The 23,638-nt window shown below is 42.5% G+C and overlaps 2 protein-coding genes across 8 annotated transcripts in view; both read left to right on the top strand.

Annotated features, from left to right (window-relative positions):
• The window catches only part of scn8ab (sodium channel, voltage gated, type VIII, alpha subunit b), a 47,262-nt gene extending 33,104 nt beyond the window's left edge, over positions 1-14,158 (top strand). For 5 of the 7 annotated variants that reach the window (XM_042089250.1, XM_042089248.1, XM_042089251.1 and 2 more), the window contains 8 exons: positions 137-310; positions 4,281-4,403; positions 7,067-7,351; positions 7,451-7,504; positions 7,687-7,824; positions 8,024-8,128; positions 8,400-8,670; positions 9,257-14,158. In XM_042089250.1, the coding sequence (XP_041945184.1) occupies positions 137-310; positions 4,281-4,403; positions 7,067-7,351; positions 7,451-7,504; positions 7,687-7,824; positions 8,024-8,128; positions 8,400-8,670; positions 9,257-10,410 (2,304 nt within the window). In that variant the 3' untranslated portion in view covers positions 10,411-14,158. The remainder of the gene's footprint in view (positions 1-136; positions 311-4,280; positions 4,404-7,066; positions 7,352-7,450; positions 7,505-7,686; positions 7,825-8,023; positions 8,129-8,399; positions 8,671-9,256) is intronic. The other 2 variants (XM_042089253.1, XM_042089255.1) reach the window with 1 other exon arrangement.
• Positions 14,159-16,062: 1,904 nt separating this feature from the next.
• The window catches only part of smarcc2 (SWI/SNF related, matrix associated, actin dependent regulator of chromatin, subfamily c, member 2), a 17,467-nt gene continuing 9,891 nt past the window's right edge, over positions 16,063-23,638 (top strand). The window contains 13 exon segments of the mRNA XM_042090226.1: positions 16,063-16,173; positions 17,928-18,047; positions 19,228-19,313; positions 19,465-19,546; positions 19,744-19,836; positions 19,989-20,058; positions 20,424-20,493; positions 20,588-20,663; positions 21,002-21,246; positions 21,914-22,038; positions 22,130-22,167; positions 22,976-23,106; positions 23,228-23,299. Of these exon segments, the coding sequence (XP_041946160.1) occupies positions 16,063-16,173; positions 17,928-18,047; positions 19,228-19,313; positions 19,465-19,546; positions 19,744-19,836; positions 19,989-20,058; positions 20,424-20,493; positions 20,588-20,663; positions 21,002-21,246; positions 21,914-22,038; positions 22,130-22,167; positions 22,976-23,106; positions 23,228-23,299 (1,319 nt within the window).

Below are 23,638 nucleotides of genomic sequence, written 5' to 3' on the forward strand. Positions count from 1 at the left end.
TTTATTTGTAGAAATGTGTAAAGGTTTTGCTGATAGTGACTATACAGTACATACATAATTGGCTAAATTAAGTAATGTGTGTGTGTGTGTGTGTGTGTGTGTGTGTGTTTGTTGCTGTGATGTGCTATGCTTCCAGGCCTTTGAGGATGTTTACATCGAGCAGCGGAAAACCATCCAGATCATTCTGGCATATGCTGACAGTGTGTTCACCTACATCTTCATCCTGGAGATGTTGCTGAAGTGGGTGGCGTACGGCTTTCAAAAGTACTTCACCAACGCCTGGTGCTGGCTGGACTTCTTCATTGTGGATGTAAGGACCCCTTGGTTTTCTGTGTTGTGAAAAGCTAGTCTTGATTATGAATGTGTTCTGTGGTCCTCCGTGTGTAAAGTGAGGGTGACACACACTAAACATCAGTGTATGAACATCTGACAATCCGTCTGTATCTCATAGTGGGTTACAGTGTCAGATTCAGTCATAGCCACTAGGTACACAATTGTAGTCAAATTTTCTAATATTATCATTCTTGTCCATGACTGAGGAAATACTGTACCCTAAACTAAGCTGGTTGTCTTATTTTAAGCTGAACCAAATGTTTCCTTTTGTTGTGGGCTACACATGCATGCCTAAATACATGCGTTGCAGCTGGGTGGCAAGCGGAATAACGCCCTTATCGTAACGTGAAAATGTTGCGATATGAGGAGTTCTTTGCCTCCGTTTGTTCAATATTTTTGTATAGAAAGATACCTTAGTGACTATTATTCCTTACGTACAGTATACCCTGCAGGTCATAAAAAACAATTGAAGGAAGTCAGTCTGTTGGAATATAGAGTGGTAACATTGAAAAAGAGTTACCTAGATGGGACTTCTGCAGAAGCCTCTCAAAGTGTAGTGGCTCTATGTGAAGACTTAACATGACTGATTGGACTTAGACTATTATAATAACACAAATAAATTGATGACCTGTTAATTAACGTCCCATTATGCTCAGATACAAGACATCAATTGACATTCTAAAGAATGCGTCTCAATCTAGAGCTGCCATGTACCCTGTGAAAGTATTGAAAACTGTATACTGTACACAAAAGATTCCAATGAACAGTGGATATACGTATGTTTTGTTCTAGATAGATAGATAGATAGATAGATACTTTATTGATCCCTATGGGAAATTCAAGAATGGAGAATGGAGAATGGAATTCTAATGGAGAAGTAGCAAACGATTTGATATACATAATACAAATTTAGTTTAAAGTGGTAGTTCTCAAATTCATTAGCATCCCCACTAAATGTTAATTTGTGAGTTTGTTTGTCCATGTGTGTTTGCCTGTGATTCTGTATGAGTGTCAGTGGGGTGTGCCCATGTCTGAGACTGTGTAGTGTGTGTGTGTGTGTGTGTGTGTGTGTATGTGTGTGTGTCTGTGTCTGTGTCTATGTCTGTGTCTGTGTCTGTGACTCTTTGTGTGCATGTGTGCGAGTGAGTGTTTATGTTTGTGTGATTCTTACATTTGGTAATACTGTATAATTAAACGTTATGTACCTTTTTTTGATTGGATGACTTTATTCTGTTTCACCCTGTGTATATTCCATAGTATTTGGCCATCTGCTGCCAGCATATTTTACGTTGAGCTAGAAAAGTATTATATGTGTTTTATGTATTGTAGAATATTATATTTATGTATATTCATTTATTTATATGTATTTATTCACCAGCTTCAGGGAAAATAGATATATTTAGTTCCAATTGCACTGGAAATCTGCTCGTGTGGGTTGTTGGCAAGATATCAAGCCTTTCCTGCACCTATCTTTCAAGAAGAGATTTTCTCTACAGTATACTGTATGTTTCAATCAGGGGGTTACTTAACCATTTATAAAATACTTACTACCTACAATCCATCACGCTGTTTTGCAATGGTTAGGATGGAAGCACTAATTATCATGGAATATTGGCATACTACTGTATGGCACCCCATAGAGGTGAAGTTGCTTCCCAAATCAACTCAATTCAATTGTATTCATGTATATACTGTAGCCATGTATATAGTCTTCATGTATATAGTCTTCATGTATATTCCCCTCCTTTGGTGCTGTGGCCACAGCCTTGTTCAGTCCAGCATTTCCCACTGTGGCACGTACAGTGATTTGGAACATATCAGAGATAAGATCCTGTTCACATACTGTTTCTTGTGACACGTCTGAAAGAGATAAGGGGTCATTTTAAAATGTGTTTCCTGTCAAGTGGTGTTTTTTTCTTGCAGACATTGACATAGAGACCATCACTAAAGGGTGGAAAGATGGAACACACAGGAAAAAACCTTTCTTCATCAGAGCCCATGTTACAGTGCAACTTTACCATTAAGGACTTTGTAATAGGCCTATTCTAATTATCAGTGTGTAAGAGCACTTGATTGGTGTTAGTTAGTTGGTGGTTACATCACTATTCATGGGTTTCATCAGGTCCCTTTACACAGGTGTATTAATCAAGCACCATGCAGTCTGCATTCATAATCAAGGTGCATGATTGTATACACCTGTGGAAAGGGACCTGATGAAACCCATGAATAAAACCTAATCCTAACCCTGTGGTCTCACAGGTGACACATCGGAGAGACCAAGCAACCAGCTGGCATTCATTTTCATATAGCCTAATTGCTATATTGTTTATATTGTTAGCATACACCACCGTATTTAAAAGTGCTGGTGTAGTTATACTGTAACAAGGGCAATAGTAGCTGTTCTAACTCAAGCACCTGTACAGTACACATGTAGTGTCACTTTCCTGTCACAGGTCATTTATTAAGCCAGCTTTTCCTCAGTCTAATTACAGTACAAGTAATGTAACATACCCATAGGTTGTCATAGTATCAAATTATACGAATGCTGGAATATGACATTGCTGTTATAGTGTTATTACTAACAAATCAGTATATGTATGGCAACATTATGCTTAAAGAGGGAGTGTTTAGATTACCCACAGAAGAACTCTGTACTGAGTAACTCCATTATAACATTGGCGTAAGCTTGTTGTGAACCTGTCATTGTCATATCCCATCGCCAGTTGTTATGATGTCCAGTTGTGACAGTTTAATGTTACCATTATCTGTAGTTCTCACGACAGACTTCAGAATTGTGGATGCCATAACATGCCATAAGAGCCATAAGACAAGCAACTAATGACAGGACCAGGATTTGTCAGTGTTCTAGTGGTGAGATCAAGTTAGGATAACCAGCTGGGAATGGAGTCTCTGAGTTCCACAGGCAGCTGAAGCTGGGAGTGGTACAGACACGGGCCCTGCTAACCACTGCTGGAGTTGATGGTGTTTGTGTTTTTGTGCATGTGTGTGTGTGTGTGTGTGTGTGTGTGTGTGTGTTTGTGAGAGAGAGAGAGAGAGAGAGAGAGAGAGAGAGAGAGAGAGAGAGGTGTATGCAGTACAGATGCTCTAACATGTGTGTTTCCGTAGCCGAGACTGTACTGGCTGGGTGTCGGGCGTGGCCAGGCCTGAGTGACAGTGATGTAGGCCAATAAGGGGCCAGGGTAAGACCACAGATAGCAGTGACCTCACAGAAAGCCCTCCTCCTCCTCCTTCTCTTCCTCTTCCTCCGCCCCCGCCCCCCTGCCGAACTTTAAGTGGTGCAATGTGCACTCACTGTGTGTGTTTGGGTACCGTGCTGTGTGTGTACATTCGTGTGTGTTCTGTGTTTTTTGCCAACATGCTTGTGTGTGTAGGATTTTGTTTTTTTGTTAGTTTTTTTTTTTTCTTGTGAGTGTGCGTGTACTTACTTTTCCCTTTGTGTGACCTGTGGTTTTCATTTTCCAGGTCCAATGATAACTGATCTTCCTTTAGCTCAGTCTCTTGCCTGCTGTGACTGAAACAAACCTAAAGCACAGAGTTCTGATAGATGGGAGATTTATGTCTAGTGTGTCCAATGTTTTGTTGTGCATGGGAGCCCTGTTTAACCTCTCTGTCTCTCTCTCTTTCTCTCTCTCTCTCTCTTTCTTTCTCTCTCTTTCCAGCTTTCTCTCTATCTTTCTTTCTCTTCCTTGCGGTGGTGCACACAGGTTCACTCTATATGTGCGTCTCCTCCTTCTGCCCATTCTTACTTTTGGGTTTCTCTTGTCTTTCTTTCTTTCTTTCTTGCTCTTTCTCTCATTCTTTCTCTTAATCCCTTTATGATTCTCTAACAGTGTGGCCTCCTTCTCTTCCCCTCCCTTTCCCCTCCTCCTCTCCTCCTCCCTTCTCCTCCTCCCCTCCTCTCTCTCTCTCTGTATCTCTGTGTGTAGGTGTCAATAATCACCCTCATAGCTAATGCCTTGGGCTACTCTGACTTGGGCCCCATTAAGTCCCTGAGGACTTTGCGGGCCCTTAGGCCTCTGAGGGCCTTGTCGCGGTTTGAGGGCATGAGGGTAAGACGCTCGATGCATGCCTGTCTCCACAGCATGCCAAGAGCAGCCATTTTAAGACAACGACCATTAAGGCAAATTGGAGCCAAATGAAAAAGAAAAGACGAGAAAAGAAGAAAATGTTTTTGTATTAAAGTGCAGATGATTCATCTGCCGAGTGCAGTGCAAGGCTGGCATGAGCTAAGATGGCAATCTGAATACAAAACAAGAGCTAAACTGCCAACTAATGAAGTTACTACCACTATGCGCATAACCATCACACCCAGTCTCCATTGAAATGACCACATTATTATTTTACTGTGCTGTTTTAGCATTGGTTCACTCTATGTTACCAGCTAGTGCTAGATCTTAGTGTTTGGGACATAGAATGGTGCTCCTCAGTTATCAGTGACCTACAACTGCCTTCTCCCAACCCGGCTTGTGCAAAATTCCAGAATTTATTTGAAACTGCCTCTTAAATTCCAATTCAATTCTTGAATTTCACTTGCATTTCAATTGAGGTAGCAAACAGGAAGCAGAATTGCAATTCGAATTGTGCACAACCCTGCTCCCCACTCTCCTCATCTCTTTCATATTAGCTTTTCAGCACAGTCGTTCTTCTCTCTCTCTCTCTCTCTGTCTCTCCCTTCCTCTCTCTCTCTCTGCTTAGTCACTTAGTCTGTTTGATGCCATCTCGTCCACTGTTGCTCCAAACTCCAAACTCCACCCGTATACTCACTAAACATTCTAGGTGTCCTCCACCTTCACCCCTATAGCATCTCTGCATTCTGGCTCTACATGCATACCTACCCACCCACCCATCCACCCTTCCATGGATGGGTCGGTGGGTGCTTACCGGGGTGAATCTGTTCCTGACCAGTGAGTAGAAAGCATTAGTCCATGGATCATGATACTACTATTAAAGAGCATTAGTAACAATGCCCACTTAGTTGAAATTGACCGCTTTATACCAATTTAGACGGGCAATGGAGAATTAGTGTATTTTTTGTCCTAAACTTTGGGACTAGAGCTACTAGAAAATGCTAATTGAGTTTAGTATGTGTGAGGTGGGGGTGAAGACCCATTCTAGCCCATGGAATACATTGTACATGACCTCTTTGCTCAGTGGTGGAATACGTATTTCAGATTCCTAACTTTATAATACAGCATTGTAGAACTACTGCCATTACATGTAAAAGTCCTGCTTCAACAATTCTAGTAAGTACAAATACAAAATTGTACTTAAGTATAGTACTGAAGTAAATATAATTAGTTTCTTTAAACAACTGTCAGTTCTAGAATGTGGAAAACAATAAGTGGAAGAAGAACTCCCTCCTATCCCCACCTGACTGTCTCTGTCTGAACCTATAACCTCGTCCCGTCTATAGTTCCTGCTGCTGTTAACCCTCCCCCTTTCCACCTTACTGTACATCCAAGATGTCTGACTCCCCCTTCAGGATGGCTGGGAGGGTGGGGGTGGTGGTTGTATGGGGTTTCTCAGGGACTCTGTGTTCAGCCCTTTAAAAAAAAACGCTTGGCTATGCATGTCATCCACATTATTGTCAATATGAGCAACATTTCCAACCTCCTCACACTCTCAGGAAAGACACACTGCATAGAGAGTTTTAAAGATATTCTGGGAAAGAAAATTAAATATATAATTAAATCCTGAAGCAAAGACTTATTATAAACTAACACCAACATAGTATTGCTAGTATAGTATAGTATTGTAATTAATTATGGTTTTTACCCCCACTTTAATGTGACTTGTTTACATGGTCAGCTGCACCTGAAATGATACAATCTTGGTGTAGCTATCAGGTTACCATTTTATCGTTATTTTACTATTTACAGTATCTGTAATACATCAATTTACATACATTATGAATAGTGTTTATGTACTTGGAAAAGCAAGATAGCTACATTTCTGTAATATCATTGGTTTGTGGTTTTAGGGAGGCAGATAGCAGTGAAACTCCTGTCTTCTGTGAGAAAGGGGGAATAGTTGCTCCTAGCTAACCCTCTGATTGTTATGAGTTTGCAGGGAGTGAAAGATATATACTCTTTAGCAAACACTCTAGAGGTCCTCTGTGTAATAATATTATGCGTGGAAGAGTATACATCTTCCCATCTCTCCTTTGGGTTGCATGTGTTTGCATATGTATGCATGCACGACAGGGATGCTGCACACATTCTTGGCACTTGAAAGATAAGATGTTGTGTTAGTAAGGACAAAGAGAGTTTTATTTTTATTTGAACATCGGTCAGTAACATTGCACTGCAACATTGTTGAAAAAGTTGCCCTGCATTTAATCACCTTAAGTCTTAGTGTTGATTTGTTTTATAAATGTTTGAGGCATAAAAATCATATTTTGGCTTTTAATCGTATTCTGTTCATTAATTTAGCTAAATTTAGACTAGAAGTCAGTCTCTCTGACTAGATATACACTGAGAACAAGATCTATAAGCATGGGATCCAAAGCATTTTCTATATATATATATTATTTATTTTTTTAAACAGACCCACAGCATGTCTAGCAACTCCTCCTGAACGCCCGCTGCCTTGCTTCACGTATAATGTGTCTACAGTGTGTACAATGTGTATAAAGTCTACAGTATTTATCAATCTTACATTGTTGTCACATATTCTGCCCCCCCCCCCCCCCCCCCCCCCCCCTGTGCTGCAGGTAGTGGTGAACGCTCTGGTGGGCGCCATCCCCTCCATCATGAACGTGCTACTTGTCTGTCTCATCTTCTGGCTCATCTTCAGTATCATGGGGGTCAACCTGTTTGCTGGAAAGTACTACTATTGCTGGAACGAGACGTCGGAGGAGTACTTCGATCCAGAGGAAGTCAACAACCGCACGCAGTGCTTTGAGCTGATCAATTCCAACCACTCAGAGGTGCGATGGAAAAACGTCAAGATCAACTTCGACAACGTGGGTGCAGGCTATCTGGCTCTTTTGCAAGTGGTAAGTGTTGGCCTATCAACACTGTGATCAGTGTGTACACAAACAATCAACCACCTTTTGTAAAAACTGACTCCTGTTTCTGCATTTTCTCTTCTGTAGGCTACCTTCAAAGGGTGGATGGACATCATGTACGCTGCAGTGGACTCCAGAAAGGTCCTGAGACCTTACTGTTAAATACAGCATTATACAGTACAATATAATATACAACAATCAGTGAGGGTGTTGGTAAATTAATCTGATATGACATTTTTGATGTTCTGTGTTCATGTGTATGTGTAAGACCAACCTGTCACGTTTAATAAATCTATGGTGTATTTTGTATTGTCTATGTGTAGGTGGAAGACCAGCCTATGTACGAGGACAACATCTACATGTACATGTACTTTGTCATCTTCATCATCTTCGGTTCTTTCTTCACCCTCAACCTCTTCATTGGTGTCATCATCGACAACTTCAACCAGCAGAAGAAAAAGATAAGAGCTCACCATCTTGCTCTCTTGCCTTTCACTCACATGGACGACACAATTGAGAGACAAAGCAACTGGCTGCCATTCAATTTTCAGAATCTAACTAGCATAGCGTTGGCCTTTTGAATGTACAGCAGTGGTAATTGGTCATTTGATCTCTCAGGGTCATTTCATGGTTGTAATCAAACTTGTGTTTTGCCCATACTTTGGAGGTCAGGACATCTTCATGACAGAGGAACAGAAGAAGTACTACAACGCCATGAAGAAGCTGGGATCTAAGAAGCCACAGAAGCCCATTCCCAGACCTCTGGTGCAGTATCCATTTATCACCCTAGCTATGGGGCTGATGCTTTCTTAGTCTCTTAGAATGTCTTTGTTATGCCTCTTTGCCATAGACTGGCTCTTTCTCTCTTTCTCTCTTAATCTATTTTACCAACAAACTGACAACATGGCTTGAATTGTGAAGAAATGGTGTGTCGGAAGGCGATTGTATCCATGATCTCGCAAAATGTTAAATATTTTTAAAAGACTTCCTCTCTCTCTATCTCTCGCTCTCTCTCTTTCTCTCTGTGTTTTTGCAGAACAACATCCAGGGGAAGGTGTTTGACTTTGTGACCCAGCAAGTATTTGACATTTCCATCATGATCCTGATCTGCCTCAACATGGTGACCATGATGGTGGAAACAGATGACCAGTCGGAGGAGACGGAGAACATCCTCTACTGGGTCAATTTCATCTTCATCGTCGTCTTCACCTCAGAGTTTGTGCTCAAACTTTTTGCACTGAGACATTACTACTTCACCAACGGCTGGAACGTCTTTGATTGTGTTGTGGTCATCCTCTCTATTGTGGGTGAGTTTATATGTGGTCATCCTTTCTATAGTGGGTGAGTTTTCAAGTGGTCATCCTCTTTATAGTGGGTGAGTTTTTGTGGTCTAATAATCACAAAAGGGGTTTAGTCAACCAGTTTAATAGTTTTCAGCCAAACAAATGAACAGAGAGATTCTGACGTATGTATGTAGACTAAGTGACTGGAGTATCATGCTTCCAGGTCAGTAGTGTAAATGAAATAATATAATTGCACTATAATGCCCCCTCCACCTTTTATGGAGGAGGAATTCTGTGAATACGGGTCCTCATGACTCAGCAGAGCTTAGCCCATGATCTGCTGGCCTCTGGTGGTGAGACACTGCACTACTGATACTGCAAAGCCAAGCCAAAGAAAAGGCCTGCAAAGCACCATGGGAACTGACTGGATATGACCCAGTTTGTCTTGAATTTGCTTCTCTTACTGATTCCTTGTGAAGAAAATATTAAATGAAGGGGAAGTTAAAATAATATATGAACATGTTCTTTCACGTTTGGTATTTCTTAATACATGTCATTGTGGCACATTATTTTGTACTGAAATGTATCTCTTTCTCTCTGTGTTTTGCAGGTATGTTCCTGGCGGACCTGATTGAGAAGTACTTTGTGTCACCGACACTATTCAGGGTGATCCGCCTGGCACGTATTGGTCGTATCCTGCGTCTCATCAAAGGAGCCAAGGGCATCCGAACTCTGCTCTTTGCCTTGATGATGTCACTCCCTGCCCTGTTTAACATCGGGCTCCTGCTATTTCTGGTCATGTTCATCTTCTCCATCTTCGGCATGTCCAACTTCGCCTACGTGAAGAGAGAATTGGGCATCGACGACATGTACAACTTTGAGACTTTCGGCAACTCTATGATCATCTTGTTCATGATCACTACATCAGCTGGATGGGATGGACTCTTGGCCCCAATCATGAACTACGATCCCGACTGCGATCCCCTCAAAGACCAACCTGGCACGACGGTCCGAGGGAACTGTGGGAACCCTTCAGTGGGCATCTTCTTCTTCGTCATGTACATCATCGTGTCCTTCCTCATTGTGGTCAACATGTACATCGCCATCATCCTGGAGAACTTTAGCGTGGCCACGGAGGAGAGTGCCGACCCGCTCTGCGAGGACGACTTCGAGTCCTTCTACGAGATCTGGGAGAAGTTCGACCCGGACGCCTCGCAGTTCATCACCTTCGCCAAGCTGCCCGACTTTGCCGACACACTCGAGCACCCACTGCGAGTGCCCAAGCCCAACATCATCGAGCTCATTGCCATGGACCTGCCCATGGTCAGCGGCGACCGCATCCACTGCCTGGACATCCTCTTCGCCTTCACCAAGCGTGTGCTGGGCGACAGCGGCGACCTGGACATGATGCGACAGCAGATGGAGGAGCGTTTCGTGGCAGCCAATCCATCCAAGGTGTCCTACGAGCCCATCACCACCACCCTGCGTCGCAAACAGGAGGAGGTGTCGGCTGTGGTCATCCAGCGGGCCTACCGGTCTTACCTGGCGCGGTCCGGCTTCATCTGCAAACGTCGGCGCGCCAACAACAAGTTGGAGAATGGAGAAACCAATCAGGAAAAGAAGGAGAACACACCCTCGACCGCGTCATTGCCGTCGTATGACAGCGTCACCAAGCCCGAGAAGGACAAGCATGAAGAAAACGAGGGCAAAGGGCGCAAGGAAAAGGGCCGAAACCAAAAAGACGTCAGGGAGTCCAAGTGTTAGGCTGTCACCTCTCCCTGAGACTTTTCATACCAATAATACTAAGAATAATAACATAACTATTAACTTCAAGCAAAAGAAAGAGAGAATCTAATCACACATGTACAGATAAAAATTTCATTTGCAAGTTAACAAACAAAAAAAAAGATATTCAAAAATAAGAATAAGAAACAAAAAATTGTTTACAGACTTCACCGGTCTAACAGTGGAGAGAGAGAGTGGAGCAGTTTCCTTGAACCTTGAAGACTCTTTAAGATGAAATCAAACATTATCTGCTTTTGTCCTATTTTGTTGCATCCAAACTTAGACTCAAAAACATACAGACACTGAGCTGCAGACCTGCAGTGGTGGAGGTGTTCAGATGGGGGGGGGGGGGGGTCCACCCACCCCGGACCCTCATTGGTTCTGGCATGTGTGTTCTGAGCTGTATACACCAATCACCACTCTGCCCTCTCTACTCAGCTCAACCCAGCTCTGGTGGTGGCACTGAGCGAACATGCAAACTGAACAGACACTAAAACTATAGGAAGGGGAGAGCGGAGACCTCTCTCTCTCGACTCCTTCTCAGAGGCTGAGCCTGGGTGGGCACTCCTTGGGGTTTTTTTGCATTACTTGAAGGGCAAAAAAACAAACAAACAAACAAAAAAACAAAAACAGGAAAATGTGGAGAAAACTTTATCACCATCCAAAAATGTTCCTCATGATATTTACAGCAATGTCACCATCAGTAACTCCTCATACATTTCTTTGTTGTCATGATGTCAGACTTATTTGTCCAAGCTGGTGCAGCTTACCAGGACCCCATAAGTATACGTAAACATACACACACACACACACACATACATATACATACACACACATACACGCAAGTCCAGACTCATTAATGGATAATTGTGCTTGTTCAATGCATAACGATGATGCATGATGGCATGCTTTGTTCAGAAATCTGCATGAGTAATCAGCCATGAGTAGTCATGAGGAATCATAGACCACCAGGGGGCGATAGCGCTCAGCCTGCCACTGGGTGGAAGTCACAGGGCTGAGCTTGAACTTAGGGCTCTCAGGAGAGAGTTTGGCTTTAGGCCAGTTGTGTAACCGTGTGCGATGGCTCTTCTAAACCAGAAGTTGCTCCATTGGTCAGTTATGACTGCAGTAGAGGCCTCTTGACAAATCAGAAATGAATGTTGATGATTGACCGCTTTGTGGCACATAGAGAGAGAGAAAGAGAGAGAGAGCGAGAGAGAGAGAGGTTATTGCTAAAGACTGTATATTTTAAAAGCCTATAGTTTCTTTTTATGCAGCAATTTTGTTAATCAGCCTAGCATCCTTCGAGTTGCCCTTGGAGAGGGTCGACCTTGGGCAGGGGCTGTTGCGTGAGTATGTGTGTATGTGTGTCTGTCTGTAAGAGTCCAAGAGAGATGATCATAACTTCAGGGCTATTAGGACAAGCTTGAACATGTTGGAAAAGTCAAAGTCGTCTGGAGAGGGTGTTGATTTTTCTGTTTAAACTCTGCTGCTTCGCAAATGCCCTCTGTGGCGGCACTGTCCTGCTGGGTCCGTCTGGCTTTTTAATAAAGACGTCCTGGGAGGTGGAAGAGAGAGGAGAGAGAATGTGTGTGGTCGCAGCAGAAAGGGAGTGTCTTTCAGTGTCTCTCAAAGAGAGTGTTTCATTATTTAAATGTCATCGTTATTAGAACATTCTCATTATGTTGTATCTTTGTGAACAATTTTTTTTTTTTGGGGTGGTAAGCATGTGTGTGCGTGTGTGTTTGTGTGTTGAAGGATGCTAATATTCACAAGTTGTGAAATAGTGAGACGTGTAAGCATGTGTAACAAGGCATTAAAAGTTGTGTGTGTGTGTATGCTGTAACGTATAGAATGACGGGTGTATTGTTGTAAGAAATAGAGGGATATGTGTGAGAGACAGGTGTGTTGGAAGGTAAAAAAAGATTTGAGCATCAGGGGTTGCACCCTGTGCCCTTAGAGTCAGGTCTCGAGAACTCCTTCTCTTCAAGCAGGGGGCAAAAAAAGAAAAAAGCTGGAACACCGTCAGAATCCTGGAGCTGCTTCCTGTAGTGATGTAATTTCTGACTTCTATAGATCCTTCTCTCTTCCTCTTCCTCCAATTCTGGCTGCTGCATGACAGAGCGTGGGCATACACATAAACCAAAAAAAAAAAAGAAAGAACAGAAAGAAAGAAAAAAAAGACAAAACTCAAAATGAAAAACCATCACTGCTTCCCCCTTACTGAACAACCATTCACATTCATTAAAAATAAGTAAAGAAAAATCAGAATCAGTCATCACAAAATAAAACCAAATGATAAAGACAGACAATATAAAAATGTACAGTACAAGCTATAATGTAAACGGCACAAATGCTAAAAAGTTAAGAATGAACTTTTTAAGGGACTATAAATAATGTAATATATAATTTTATTTTAACAGCATGCTTAGATTTTGTAAATACAGAAGTGGTTAAAAACTATTGCTATTAATCTTATCCAGCAAAGTATTCTTAACCCCGGCTGACTGGCTTAGAGCACCTGTGGCTAGTTTGGAAAAGGTTTAGAGGGAATTACATTTGATGAGACACTTTAACTTTTACGAGTGAAATCTAAAATTAAAGAATTATATGAAAATTTAAAAGCGTATGTATAAATCAATGCAAATATAGAGCTATATCGTGCATGCAGACAGACACACAAATGTGTGTATGTGTGTGTGTCCATAGTAACTGTGTGAGCCACAGCCCCATCGTTTGTATTTTTGGCTACACAACATCAGTAAGCAAACCACACACAGACACACCTTTTTTATACACATTCGCTCACTCAGTCTCACACAAACACAGTCACATACACACACACAGAGGCACACACACACACACACACACTCATACTCCTTTTATACGAGTGTGTTTCCTCGCACTTTTATCCTAGTCCTTCCTTCACATACATTCTCCTTTTCCCTAAGCACTAATTCAAACCCCTGTGTAGTAAATGTTCCTTACACCTGTGTGTGTGAGTATGTGTGGGTGTGTGTGACTGTTCAATGCTTGTTTAATTCTAGACCCCCACCCCCCACCCACACTAACACACAAACACTAGTGCAATGATAATGGCTTTATTATAATTTATTTTAAATAATCATGGTTTTCATTGTTCTGTTAATTTCAGGTGCAATACGTCTAAACGGCACGTGCCTTTTCAGCTGCTTATTGTGTTTGTTAACAAAGAAAAAGGATAAATGATCCAAACATTGCAAGCCCTCTGATCAGTTGGAGTTCGCCTTGCCTACAATGTCAAAGGTGAACAGGCCCCTGGCAACAAGGGCCTGTACCTCCAATCACGTCTGTATCAATCCAAAACAGTGGGCTGTTGTGTGAAAGTGGCCCTTGCTTGGGGCCGAATCTTTGAGGCCACACAGCGAATGGTTCTCTCATCTCTCTGTTATTGTGTTCTTTCTGTAGAGACCTCACTCATTCTGATTAACATGTGCCTATGTTATATCTTCGCATGACTGGGGATGCTGACTTTATTTGCTGAGAATAATCAAAAATAAAGCTAGATGTTTTTATGTTTTTTTTTTTTTTTTTCGTTTTCTCTTTTTTGTTTTGTTTTGTTTAGTTGTTGCTGTTGTGGAATGAAATGGTGTGTTGCACAAGAGTGTGGCCATGGAGAGAGTCACGGACAGACTGCCTTCATTTGAGCACGAAACCTTTTTCCAACAATAAAGCAGCCCTCCAATTACTCCTCCTGTCTACTTTACTGCTTATGGATGGCTGCGTCAAACAAGCGTGTGTGTGTGTGTGGACAAGCAAATATACCATTTGTTGTTTGAGTAACATTAAGTGTAGAGAGCTGTACAATGACCTCACTCCCTGACTCCTTGAAAAGATGTGCAAGCAATTTACACATGTACAGTATATATGCATAATATACTGTAGAATATAATATAATATAAGCAGTTGAGTTTAGCCTCATGCTTGCATACATGATGTGCCTGAGGTATGTGAACAGTGGCTTTTCTACAGTATATCCTTCTGTCACCTGTAGAGATGTGTACAATTCCTATTCAATTTTTTCTAGTTTTAAAGTACCAGCATACAACTTCAAACCAAATGTAGGTTGGCACTTTAATTTGTAGGTTGCCACTTTTATTCAAAATACAAATCCATTCAGAAGTTCAAACCACTGTCAAACTGTGTACCTAAGCTGCACTGTACTGTATGTTGATAGGGGTATGAGGGGGTGGTAGTGCTGGACCCTGAATATGTGGCAGGCGTACAGATGTTGAGATGGTTGCACGAAGGAGGTGAGTTTGCTATTATAGGCATTACAAGGCATACAAAGTTTGACACAAAATACAGGTTCATGTATGAACACAAGTGGCCATATAGTTTGATTTTGCTCCATTGTCATTGCCTTATGTCTGATGCTTATTAGCCCTGGAATGTGATGAAGGAAACTGCACAGGGGTGCGTTTCCCAAAACCATAGTAGCAACTTAGTTGACTGGCCATGGGAAATTGCATTGCAACCAACAAAGTTAGCAACTATAGTTTTGGAAACGCACCCCAGGTTGAGATGGCTCAGGGAACATAATTCCAATTTGACACATTTCACATTGTGTTTCAAGTATTCACTGTTTGTGTGAATGCTTTAGTGTTTGCAGACAAAACATACCAAATAAGAATGGCAAAATATATAGCATGGACCAGAATGGTCAGAATTTGTCCAAAGCATTAGGAATGGAAAATGTGGTTTCAAATATGTTGGAGGGTTCAATTATTAGACTAAAGACTAAACAAAAAAGTACAAGACAGTGATTTATGAAAATTGTGGAAATACAGTTCACAGTTTTGGTCCAAGTCAACATGACTTTAAACAATGAGTGATGAACTTACTCCAGCAAAGAATAGAAAGACTCAATGAAGACATGAGCACAATAGTAGATCTATGATGTCCCAACAACATGTCTAAATAAGTGTAGTAAGGCCATTCCAAAGGCCTAATTTCAGTTCACACAGAGGTCAGCCAATACAGACCTGTGTGTAAAATCCCTGATTCTTTTGAAAACCTGCTATCAACAGATCAGGTCACAGGTTGTCTTAATAAGGTGTGTCTGTCGTGTTCACAAATTATTTGGTGCAAAATCATGATTATTATGCCTGTATTATTTGTAAATTAATATAGAAATAAATAATATCAAAATGTCATAGAGTGGTCATTATTTGATTGAGCCTCCTAATAGGCCTAATAATATGCAGAATACATTAACTGCAGTTCAAGTTAGTGTAAGCTATACAATAAAGTGCCGGTTTATTTGTCATCATTTTTAATCTCTACAGGTGTTAGTGGTAGGCTGCAGATTGACAACAAATTTCCCCTTGATGACAATAAAGTATGAATCTGAATCTGAAAAGTGTCTGGAAGAAAACTGTATAGGTGGGGTTGCTATTAGGTAATGTGGGCATTACAATGTTTGATACAAAATCTGTGAAATGCTTTCCCCACTAAGTCAAAAATGAGTCAAAATGTCGTAGGCTAGGCCCAGTTTCTCCCCCATCCACCTAGGCTACAGCTTAGATTTTCTATGCGCGGCATTACATAACACCAGGGGGCGCCCAAATTCGAATTTTGTCTGCATCAAAGATGGCGGTACGGAAGAAAGACGGAGGCCCGAACGTAAAATATTTCGAAGCTTCTGACACTGTCTCGCAGTTCGACAATGTCCGTGTCTGGTTGGGAAAGAATTATAAAAAGGTAACGTGGATTTTTTTCTCGTGAAATGTAGCCAAAGAGTACAGGGAATCTTAAAGGAAAGAGCGCACTGAGGGTAAGGGAAGGCGGATTTGCGATGCTGGAAGGGAGGGTAGGATGGGAAGGCAGTCCAGCTGTTCACAAACCAGACTGAAACAATAGACGATGCAGGGAGCAGTATGCAAAAGCTGCCGGTGTGACGCTCTCTTTCTCTGCCTCTGTCTCTCTTTCCGTCAGACATATTCACATACACTTGAACATATGGCATGAAACGTGTGTTGGTATTTGAGAGAAAATGGAATGCCGATAATGATTATAATGGCCTCAATTCCGTTGAAGGAACGGGCTAACTGCTAACGGTGCAATCTCTGGATAGCGTCGATGGCGCAAGTACACGAATCCAGATGTGCAAAAGGCCGTTTTCGCGTTCTCCCTCCCCGGCACGCATACAAAGCACGGATGCAAAATAAAACTATTTGTTTGTGTGCACATCTGAATTATTGTCCTTGTTAGGCATCTCACTTTAGCCTACTGAACGAAACGCCTTTTTTCACGGAAGACAAATATTTTGATAATGGAAAAATTAATTAACAGGTTTCAATATAGGCTAGTCTTAAGGGCTACATTGTCAGTAGCCTTATGTTTGTTTGCCGGTAGCAGTCAATTGACAGAATTGAACGTTTTCCCTGTCAATATATCCTTTCTTAGTTAGCCGGTATATTATTTTCATAAAGTTTATGCAAAATGCGGCGGTTAATGGGAATGGTTGATCTCAGCCTCCTTTTTACAGGAGTCCAGCAAAAGAACTGTACTCATTTGATGCCACTGGGATTTTTGCATTTGTTTCAGGTAGCGTCACGCTGTCAATGTAAACATGATTTCAGAGTTGGACTTGGAACAGACAGCAGCCTTAACGCTTTTTAATTATTTGGTGGTGCACTGCCGAAGCGTCGCGGATCATTTAGGTTTACAATATCCGTACAGTATGTGCTCCAGCAGGGTTTATAAAAGTGGACTACATTTTTAAGATTCATTTTTTTTGTACAGGTTTCTTCTTGACGTGTGTAGGGTAAACTTATAAGGATTTAATAATTAATTGGCCTATAGTCTATATTTAACTCTTTCAAGTAATTTATTGCTGGTTAGGAACCATTTTACTTAGGCCTATAGGCTAGCAGCTTATAGCATAGGCTACTGGCTACATTTGGCCTTAGGTGGAGAGGACGTGCCATTCTTTTGCTTGGGTGTTATAAAGATAAAATACAGCCGTTTAAAGAACAAATAGGGGGTTTTGGTGAGGTAGGATAATCTAATACTAATAATCTAACATTTTTTCTGACGTGATCTGAAATAATGTAATTATACTGATAGTAACCCTTTTTACTTTGTGCTGTAGAAAAAATGTGGAAAGAACATGTTTCTCAGAGATATGAGAAACTGAAAAATGGGACTGTTGCCAGCTCACAATAAAAAGAAGAAAATTTAGAAATTATGAAGAGAGTCTGTTTTATTTCCTGTCACTGTCTATATCTCAGTGGTGGTCCAGGATCACTGTGTGCCCCAGGAAAACATCAACTACCCAACCCACCCACCCACCACCCCCTTCTCATGTACACATGCATACACACACACACACACACACACACACCCACACACACTCCCTTGCACCGGGGAAGTTTTCGTTCCATCTGTCCATTTCTCTTGTCCTCCCTTTCTTTCTGTAACCTTTCTCTCTCCCCTTTGCTCCTGCTCTGCAGTACATCCAGGCGGAGCCTCCTACCAATAAGTCTCTGTCCAGCCTGGTGGTCCAGCTCCTGCAGTTCCAGGAGGAGGTGTTCGGCCGCCATGTCAGCAATCCCCCACTCACCAAGTTACCGGTAAACACACACATACACACACACACACACATGCATGCACATGTTGGTTTTGCACACACTCCATCACACACACTAATGGCAGCAGACATGTGTTACCCACACACCTGGTAATGCCTTGTTGCAGTAGGTACACATCCCTACCATGCTTAAAGAGTCACACTGGGCACTGATATTTTGGTACTGCACAATACAAGGGCAAGGACTTATGAGCAGCACATGCTGTGCAAAATTAAATTAATAGTTATAGACTGTTATGTTGTGTTGTTGGAGTGTACAGTTATGGTTTGATGAAGGATATGAAGTGTTAGTGTAGAGGGTATTTCACTGTATGCTTTGTTCACTATGAGATTGACAGAAAGAGCAAAAGAAGAAGTGCACTTAGAGCGTGCAGGCCTCCACCAAGGCACATAGTTAGTTCAGCATGCATATGCGAATCAAGCAATGTCCATTTATTCCTATAGAAACCTCCATGATCTTGGAGGTGTTTGACTTCTCGATCACAATAGTTGTGAGGGTGATACTAAAGTTGTTGTTGTACATCAGAATGTGATGGGTTACCGGTAGTATTGCTTGGCCATGCTACACCTTTCCATGATTTTCATGAAAATCAGGCCAATAGTTTTTGTGTAATCAGCTCACAGATAAACTGCACTGAAAGCATAATCCGCCTTTGGTAAAAGGTAGGATTTGCCTATGATTTGCCTGTCAATCATATATCTGAGCCTATGGAGTGTGCTTTCAGTGGGTGGGGCTATGTAGGGAACAATAGCTATTAGTTGTCAATAACATTGAACTTCCTTAAAGAGGGTTGTCAAAATATTTAACTTCCTGGAGGAAAAAAGGACTACACCTACTGACTCGATAATCAGAAAATTGTCTGTGGTCCAGTAAAAACACAGTCATTTCACAGATCACTGTCATGAGAGATTCCCTAGTGTGTCCCCCCCCCCCCACACACACACACACATACACACATGCACCACAATAATCCTACACTATGTAACGGTTTTAGAGGTGTTATAATTTGTGTTATGAGACACATACTTACTGATACCAGCTGGCAGGAAACATCTGATCCTTCCTTCCTTTCTCCCTTTCTTTCTGTCTTATTTTCTTTCTCTCTCTCTTTCTCTCTCTCTCTCTCTCTCTTTCTCTTTCCCTCCTTTGATCTGTCATGTAGATAAAGACCTTTCTTGACTTTAAGCCCGGTGGAGCCCTGTGTCACATATTGGCTGCTGCCTACAAGTTCAAGAGCGACCAAGGATGGTAGGACCACACACACACACACACACACACACACACACACACGCACGCACACACACACACACACACACGCACACACGCACACACGCACGCGAGGTCTGGCTGTTATATGTTATGATACTGATGTGTAGTGGTGACGTTCCTATCCCTACAGGCGCAGGTTTGACTTCCAGAACCCTTCTAGAATGGACCGGAACGTGGAGATGTTCATGACCATTGAGAAATCATTGGTGCAGGTAAGTGCGTACATGTGTTCAGAGGCAAATACATGCATTTGAGATCTTTAGAAAATTGTGTTTACTCATATTGTTACAGTAATACATTTTAAACAATGCATCATTATTTAAGGTTGTGAGTTTATGAATGCTACATCATGTATTCAGAAATTTCTCTCTCTCTCTCTCTCTCTCTCTCTCTCTTTTTATCTGTGAAGAATAATTGTCTTTCACGACCTGTCATCTACCTAAGTTCAGAGATTGAGCCAAAATTGTTGGTAAAACTGAAGGACATCATCAAAAGGCATCAGGTATGAATGGACATCAGCTGTGTATGTTAATGATAATAAACTATTCAGCATCACATGTCCTGAAAATACATGAAAGAAAGTTATGTTAATCAATACAAGATTTACTAGAATAATTGTGTTGTACTGTGTGTGTGTGTGTGTGTGTTGTTCAGGGATCTTTGACTGAAGATAAGACGTCCAGTTCTCATGTGGTGGTTCCAATACCACCCAGTTTGGAAGAGGGTGAGTCCATCTCTCTCTCTCTCTCTTTCTCTCTCTCGCTCTCTCTCTCTCTCTCTCTCTCTCTCTCTCTCTCTCTCTCTCTCTCTCTCGCTCTCTCTCTCTCAAGACTCACAGATGCATTCCTTCTTTTTATCTCTATCTCACACACACACAGAAACACACAAAAACAGCAGCCTGAACTCCAGATAGTGATTTGTTCCATATGTCATTAATTAAAGCACAGGAATGAGGTCATGTATTAGAGTGTGGGGATAATCTGTTTCTCAGTAATGTTTCCAGCTGTGTGATCTCAAATCAAATCAAGTGTGTGTGTGTGTGTGTGTGTGTGTGTGTGTGTGTGTGTGTGTGTGTGTGTGTGTGTGCAGAGGAGTGGGTTCGACCAGTGATGAAGAGAGACAAACAGGTGTTGCTCCACTGGGGATACTGGCCAGACAGGTACATGCACACACACACACACACACACACACACACACACACACACACACACACACACACACACAACCTTTCTAACACGTCTCCACCTTTACAGCTATGACACATGGATCCCAGCCAATGAGATAGAAGCTGCTGTGGAAGACGCACCCACCCCAGAGAAACCCAGGAAGGTTAGCAGAAGTACACGAGGCATTCTGACACACACACACACACACACACACACACACACACACACGTTTATTTGTTTGAAGATAACCAAAAAGTAAACTGGATTTAAATCAGAGTGTGCCTTTATATGCATGTGTGCTGGTGTGTGTGTGTGTGTGTGTGAGTGTCATGCTGAAGATAATCTGGAATTGGAGCTGTGCAATGAGGGGATGGAATGGACAGTGCGTGTGTGTGTGTGTGTGTGTGCGTGCGTGCGCTGTGCGTGCTTGCTTGTGTGCTTCCTTGCGTGCGTGCGTGTGTGTGCGTGTGTACATCTAACACGGCCCTTTCTCTGTACCAGGTTCATGCCAAGTGGATCCTGGACCTGGACCAGTATAACGAGTGGATGACAGAGGAAGACTACGAGGTTGGAGAAGGGGGAACCAAGAGGAAGAGGATCTCGGCCAAGACGCTGACGGACGAGGTGTCCACCCCTGACGACCGCAGGGACAAGAAGGCGGGAAATGCCAAGAAGAGGAAACGCTCACGCTCCCCCTCCCCTGCACCGGCCTCTCAGGAGAGCAAGAAGAAAAACACCAAGAAAGGGTGAGGTGCACACACACACACACACACACACACACACACACACACACACTCTCAGACACACACACACACACACACACACACACACACACACACACACACACACTCTCTCTCTCAGACACACACACACACACTCTCTCTCTCAGACACACACACAGACACACACACTCTCTCTCACACATACACACACACACACACTCTCTCTCTCACACACTCACACACACACACATTCACATACATATACTTGAAGACACCAGCCTAATCAAATACACATAGTAATTCTCTAGCTTGATTCATCATCAAGATCATCTTTTCCAAAGGCAGCGTTAGGAGTGTTTACATGTTCTACCATATCATGGTACTACTGGCACCCAGAGTGGACATGCTGATGTTCTACCATTCTACCATACAATGCTGTTACTGGTAGCCAGAGTGGACACGTGGCACTTTGACAGCTCATTTTGGAAACTTTTCTTCATACACACCATTGCTGTGAGTAAAAACATGGTCTGTAGTGTTGTGAGCCTCACAGTTATTTTGTGTGTGTGTGTGTGTGTTTGTGTGTGTGTGTCTGGGTCTGGCTGCGTGGGTGCGTGCATGCGTGCGTGTGGGTACCCCTGTGTGTGTGTGACTTGGTGTGTGTGTGCATGCACACGTTTGTGTGTGTCAGACCCACGACCCCGTACACCAAGTCGAAGCGAGGTCAGAGGGAGGAGGAGCAGGATGAGGGCAGCAAGGAGGCTGATGAGCCCTCACCCACCCCTCCCACTGAGGACAGCGCTGCTCCTAAGACAGGTACACACACACACACATACTGTACACACACACACAAACAAACACTGCTACAGTAGGTAATAATCTGACACTTTCTCTTTAAACCACACAGATGAACAAGAAGATGAATCCATGGAAACAGTAGGCAAGGTAAGCTTTGGGCATCATGATGTGTGGCTGCTCACATCAGCACCATTCTATGTAGAGTGCAGTATGAGTCCTGATAGTTTCCCAGTAGGCCTTGTGAAAAGAATAGATACCAGTCAACCTCTTCTGCTGCTTCATTATGTTTTTATTATTTATTTATAACGTTAAGTCTCCTCATCCAACAGAAAGCCTATAGGGTCATAACCTCTCATTAATAAGTCATATACAAGCATTTTAAAAAATCAATGTATGGACATGTACCCCGCTATCATGAAGCCATTGTCTTGAAATGTAAGCTGTTGCCTTGAACCAGCTCTGGCCCAGGTTTGGTCCGAATGTGGCCTGATTCTGGGATGAATCTTCCTTGTTGGATCCGTATCAGTTCCAGATTGGCCATGATCTTTGGTCAGGGCAGTGCACTTATGCCTCTCTTAGGAGGTATGTGTAGGGACGTCCTTCCTTTTTTTGGTCTGGCATTCAGTGAGTCATAATGCGGCATTGCCTCTGACTGGTGCCATAAGTTTTAGAGGGGGTATAAACCACACGCACAAACAGTGCAGTGTGTGTGTGCAGTCTGTAGTTGTGAATGTGGTTCGGCTCCACCCATCCAAAACAGATGATTCTAAATAATGGCAAAATAACTCAACTTTTGTTTGTGTGTGTGTGTGTGTGTGTGTTTATGCGTGTGTGTGTGTTTATGCGTGTGTGTGCGTGTGTGTGCGTGTATGCGCGTGTGTGTGTGTGTGTTTGTTTGTGTGTGTGTGTGTGTGTGTTTGTGCGTGTGCATGTGTGTGTGTGTGTGTGTGTGTAGGAGGAAGAGGAGGGTTCCCCCAGTGTTAAAGGAGAGCCAGTGAAAGGCTCGGACCTGCATGAGGACAATGTCACAGAGCAAACTCACCACATCATCATTCCCAGCTACGCAGCCTGGTTTGACTACAATAGGTGTGTGTTTGTGTGTAATCACAACATTGTGAGCTCGGAAATTGTGACAGACATTTGGCCATTATAATGGAATTTTACTTCTCTCTCTCTCTCTCTCTATCTATCTTCCTGTCACTCTCAGTGTTCATGCCATAGAGCGTAGAGCTCTCCCGGAATTTTTTAATGGCAAAAACAAATCCAAGACTCCTGAAATGTGAGTAAAAACAAAACACATATCACACTCATCATCACACATACTCACAGGCCTAGATCACACATCACACTCATGGTCACGGACACACATACTCACAGGTCACAATACACACATCACACTCATCGTCACGGACACACATACTCACAGGCAGTGGTAGTGTAGTGGTTAACGTATATAAAACAAGGGGGCAGTGGTAGTGTAGTGGTTAAGAGGCTGGGCTAGTATGCAGTAGCCTGAAAAGTTGTGGGTACAATTCCCAGCTTCTCTCATATCCTAGAGCAAGGCACTTAACGCTGAGTTGCTCTGGGGAGAATGGTCCTTGTAATATAACTGACATAT

Source organism: Alosa sapidissima, chromosome 4 (genome assembly GCF_018492685.1).
Source record: "Alosa sapidissima isolate fAloSap1 chromosome 4, fAloSap1.pri, whole genome shotgun sequence".
Lineage (NCBI taxonomy): Eukaryota > Metazoa > Chordata > Actinopteri > Clupeiformes > Clupeidae > Alosa > Alosa sapidissima.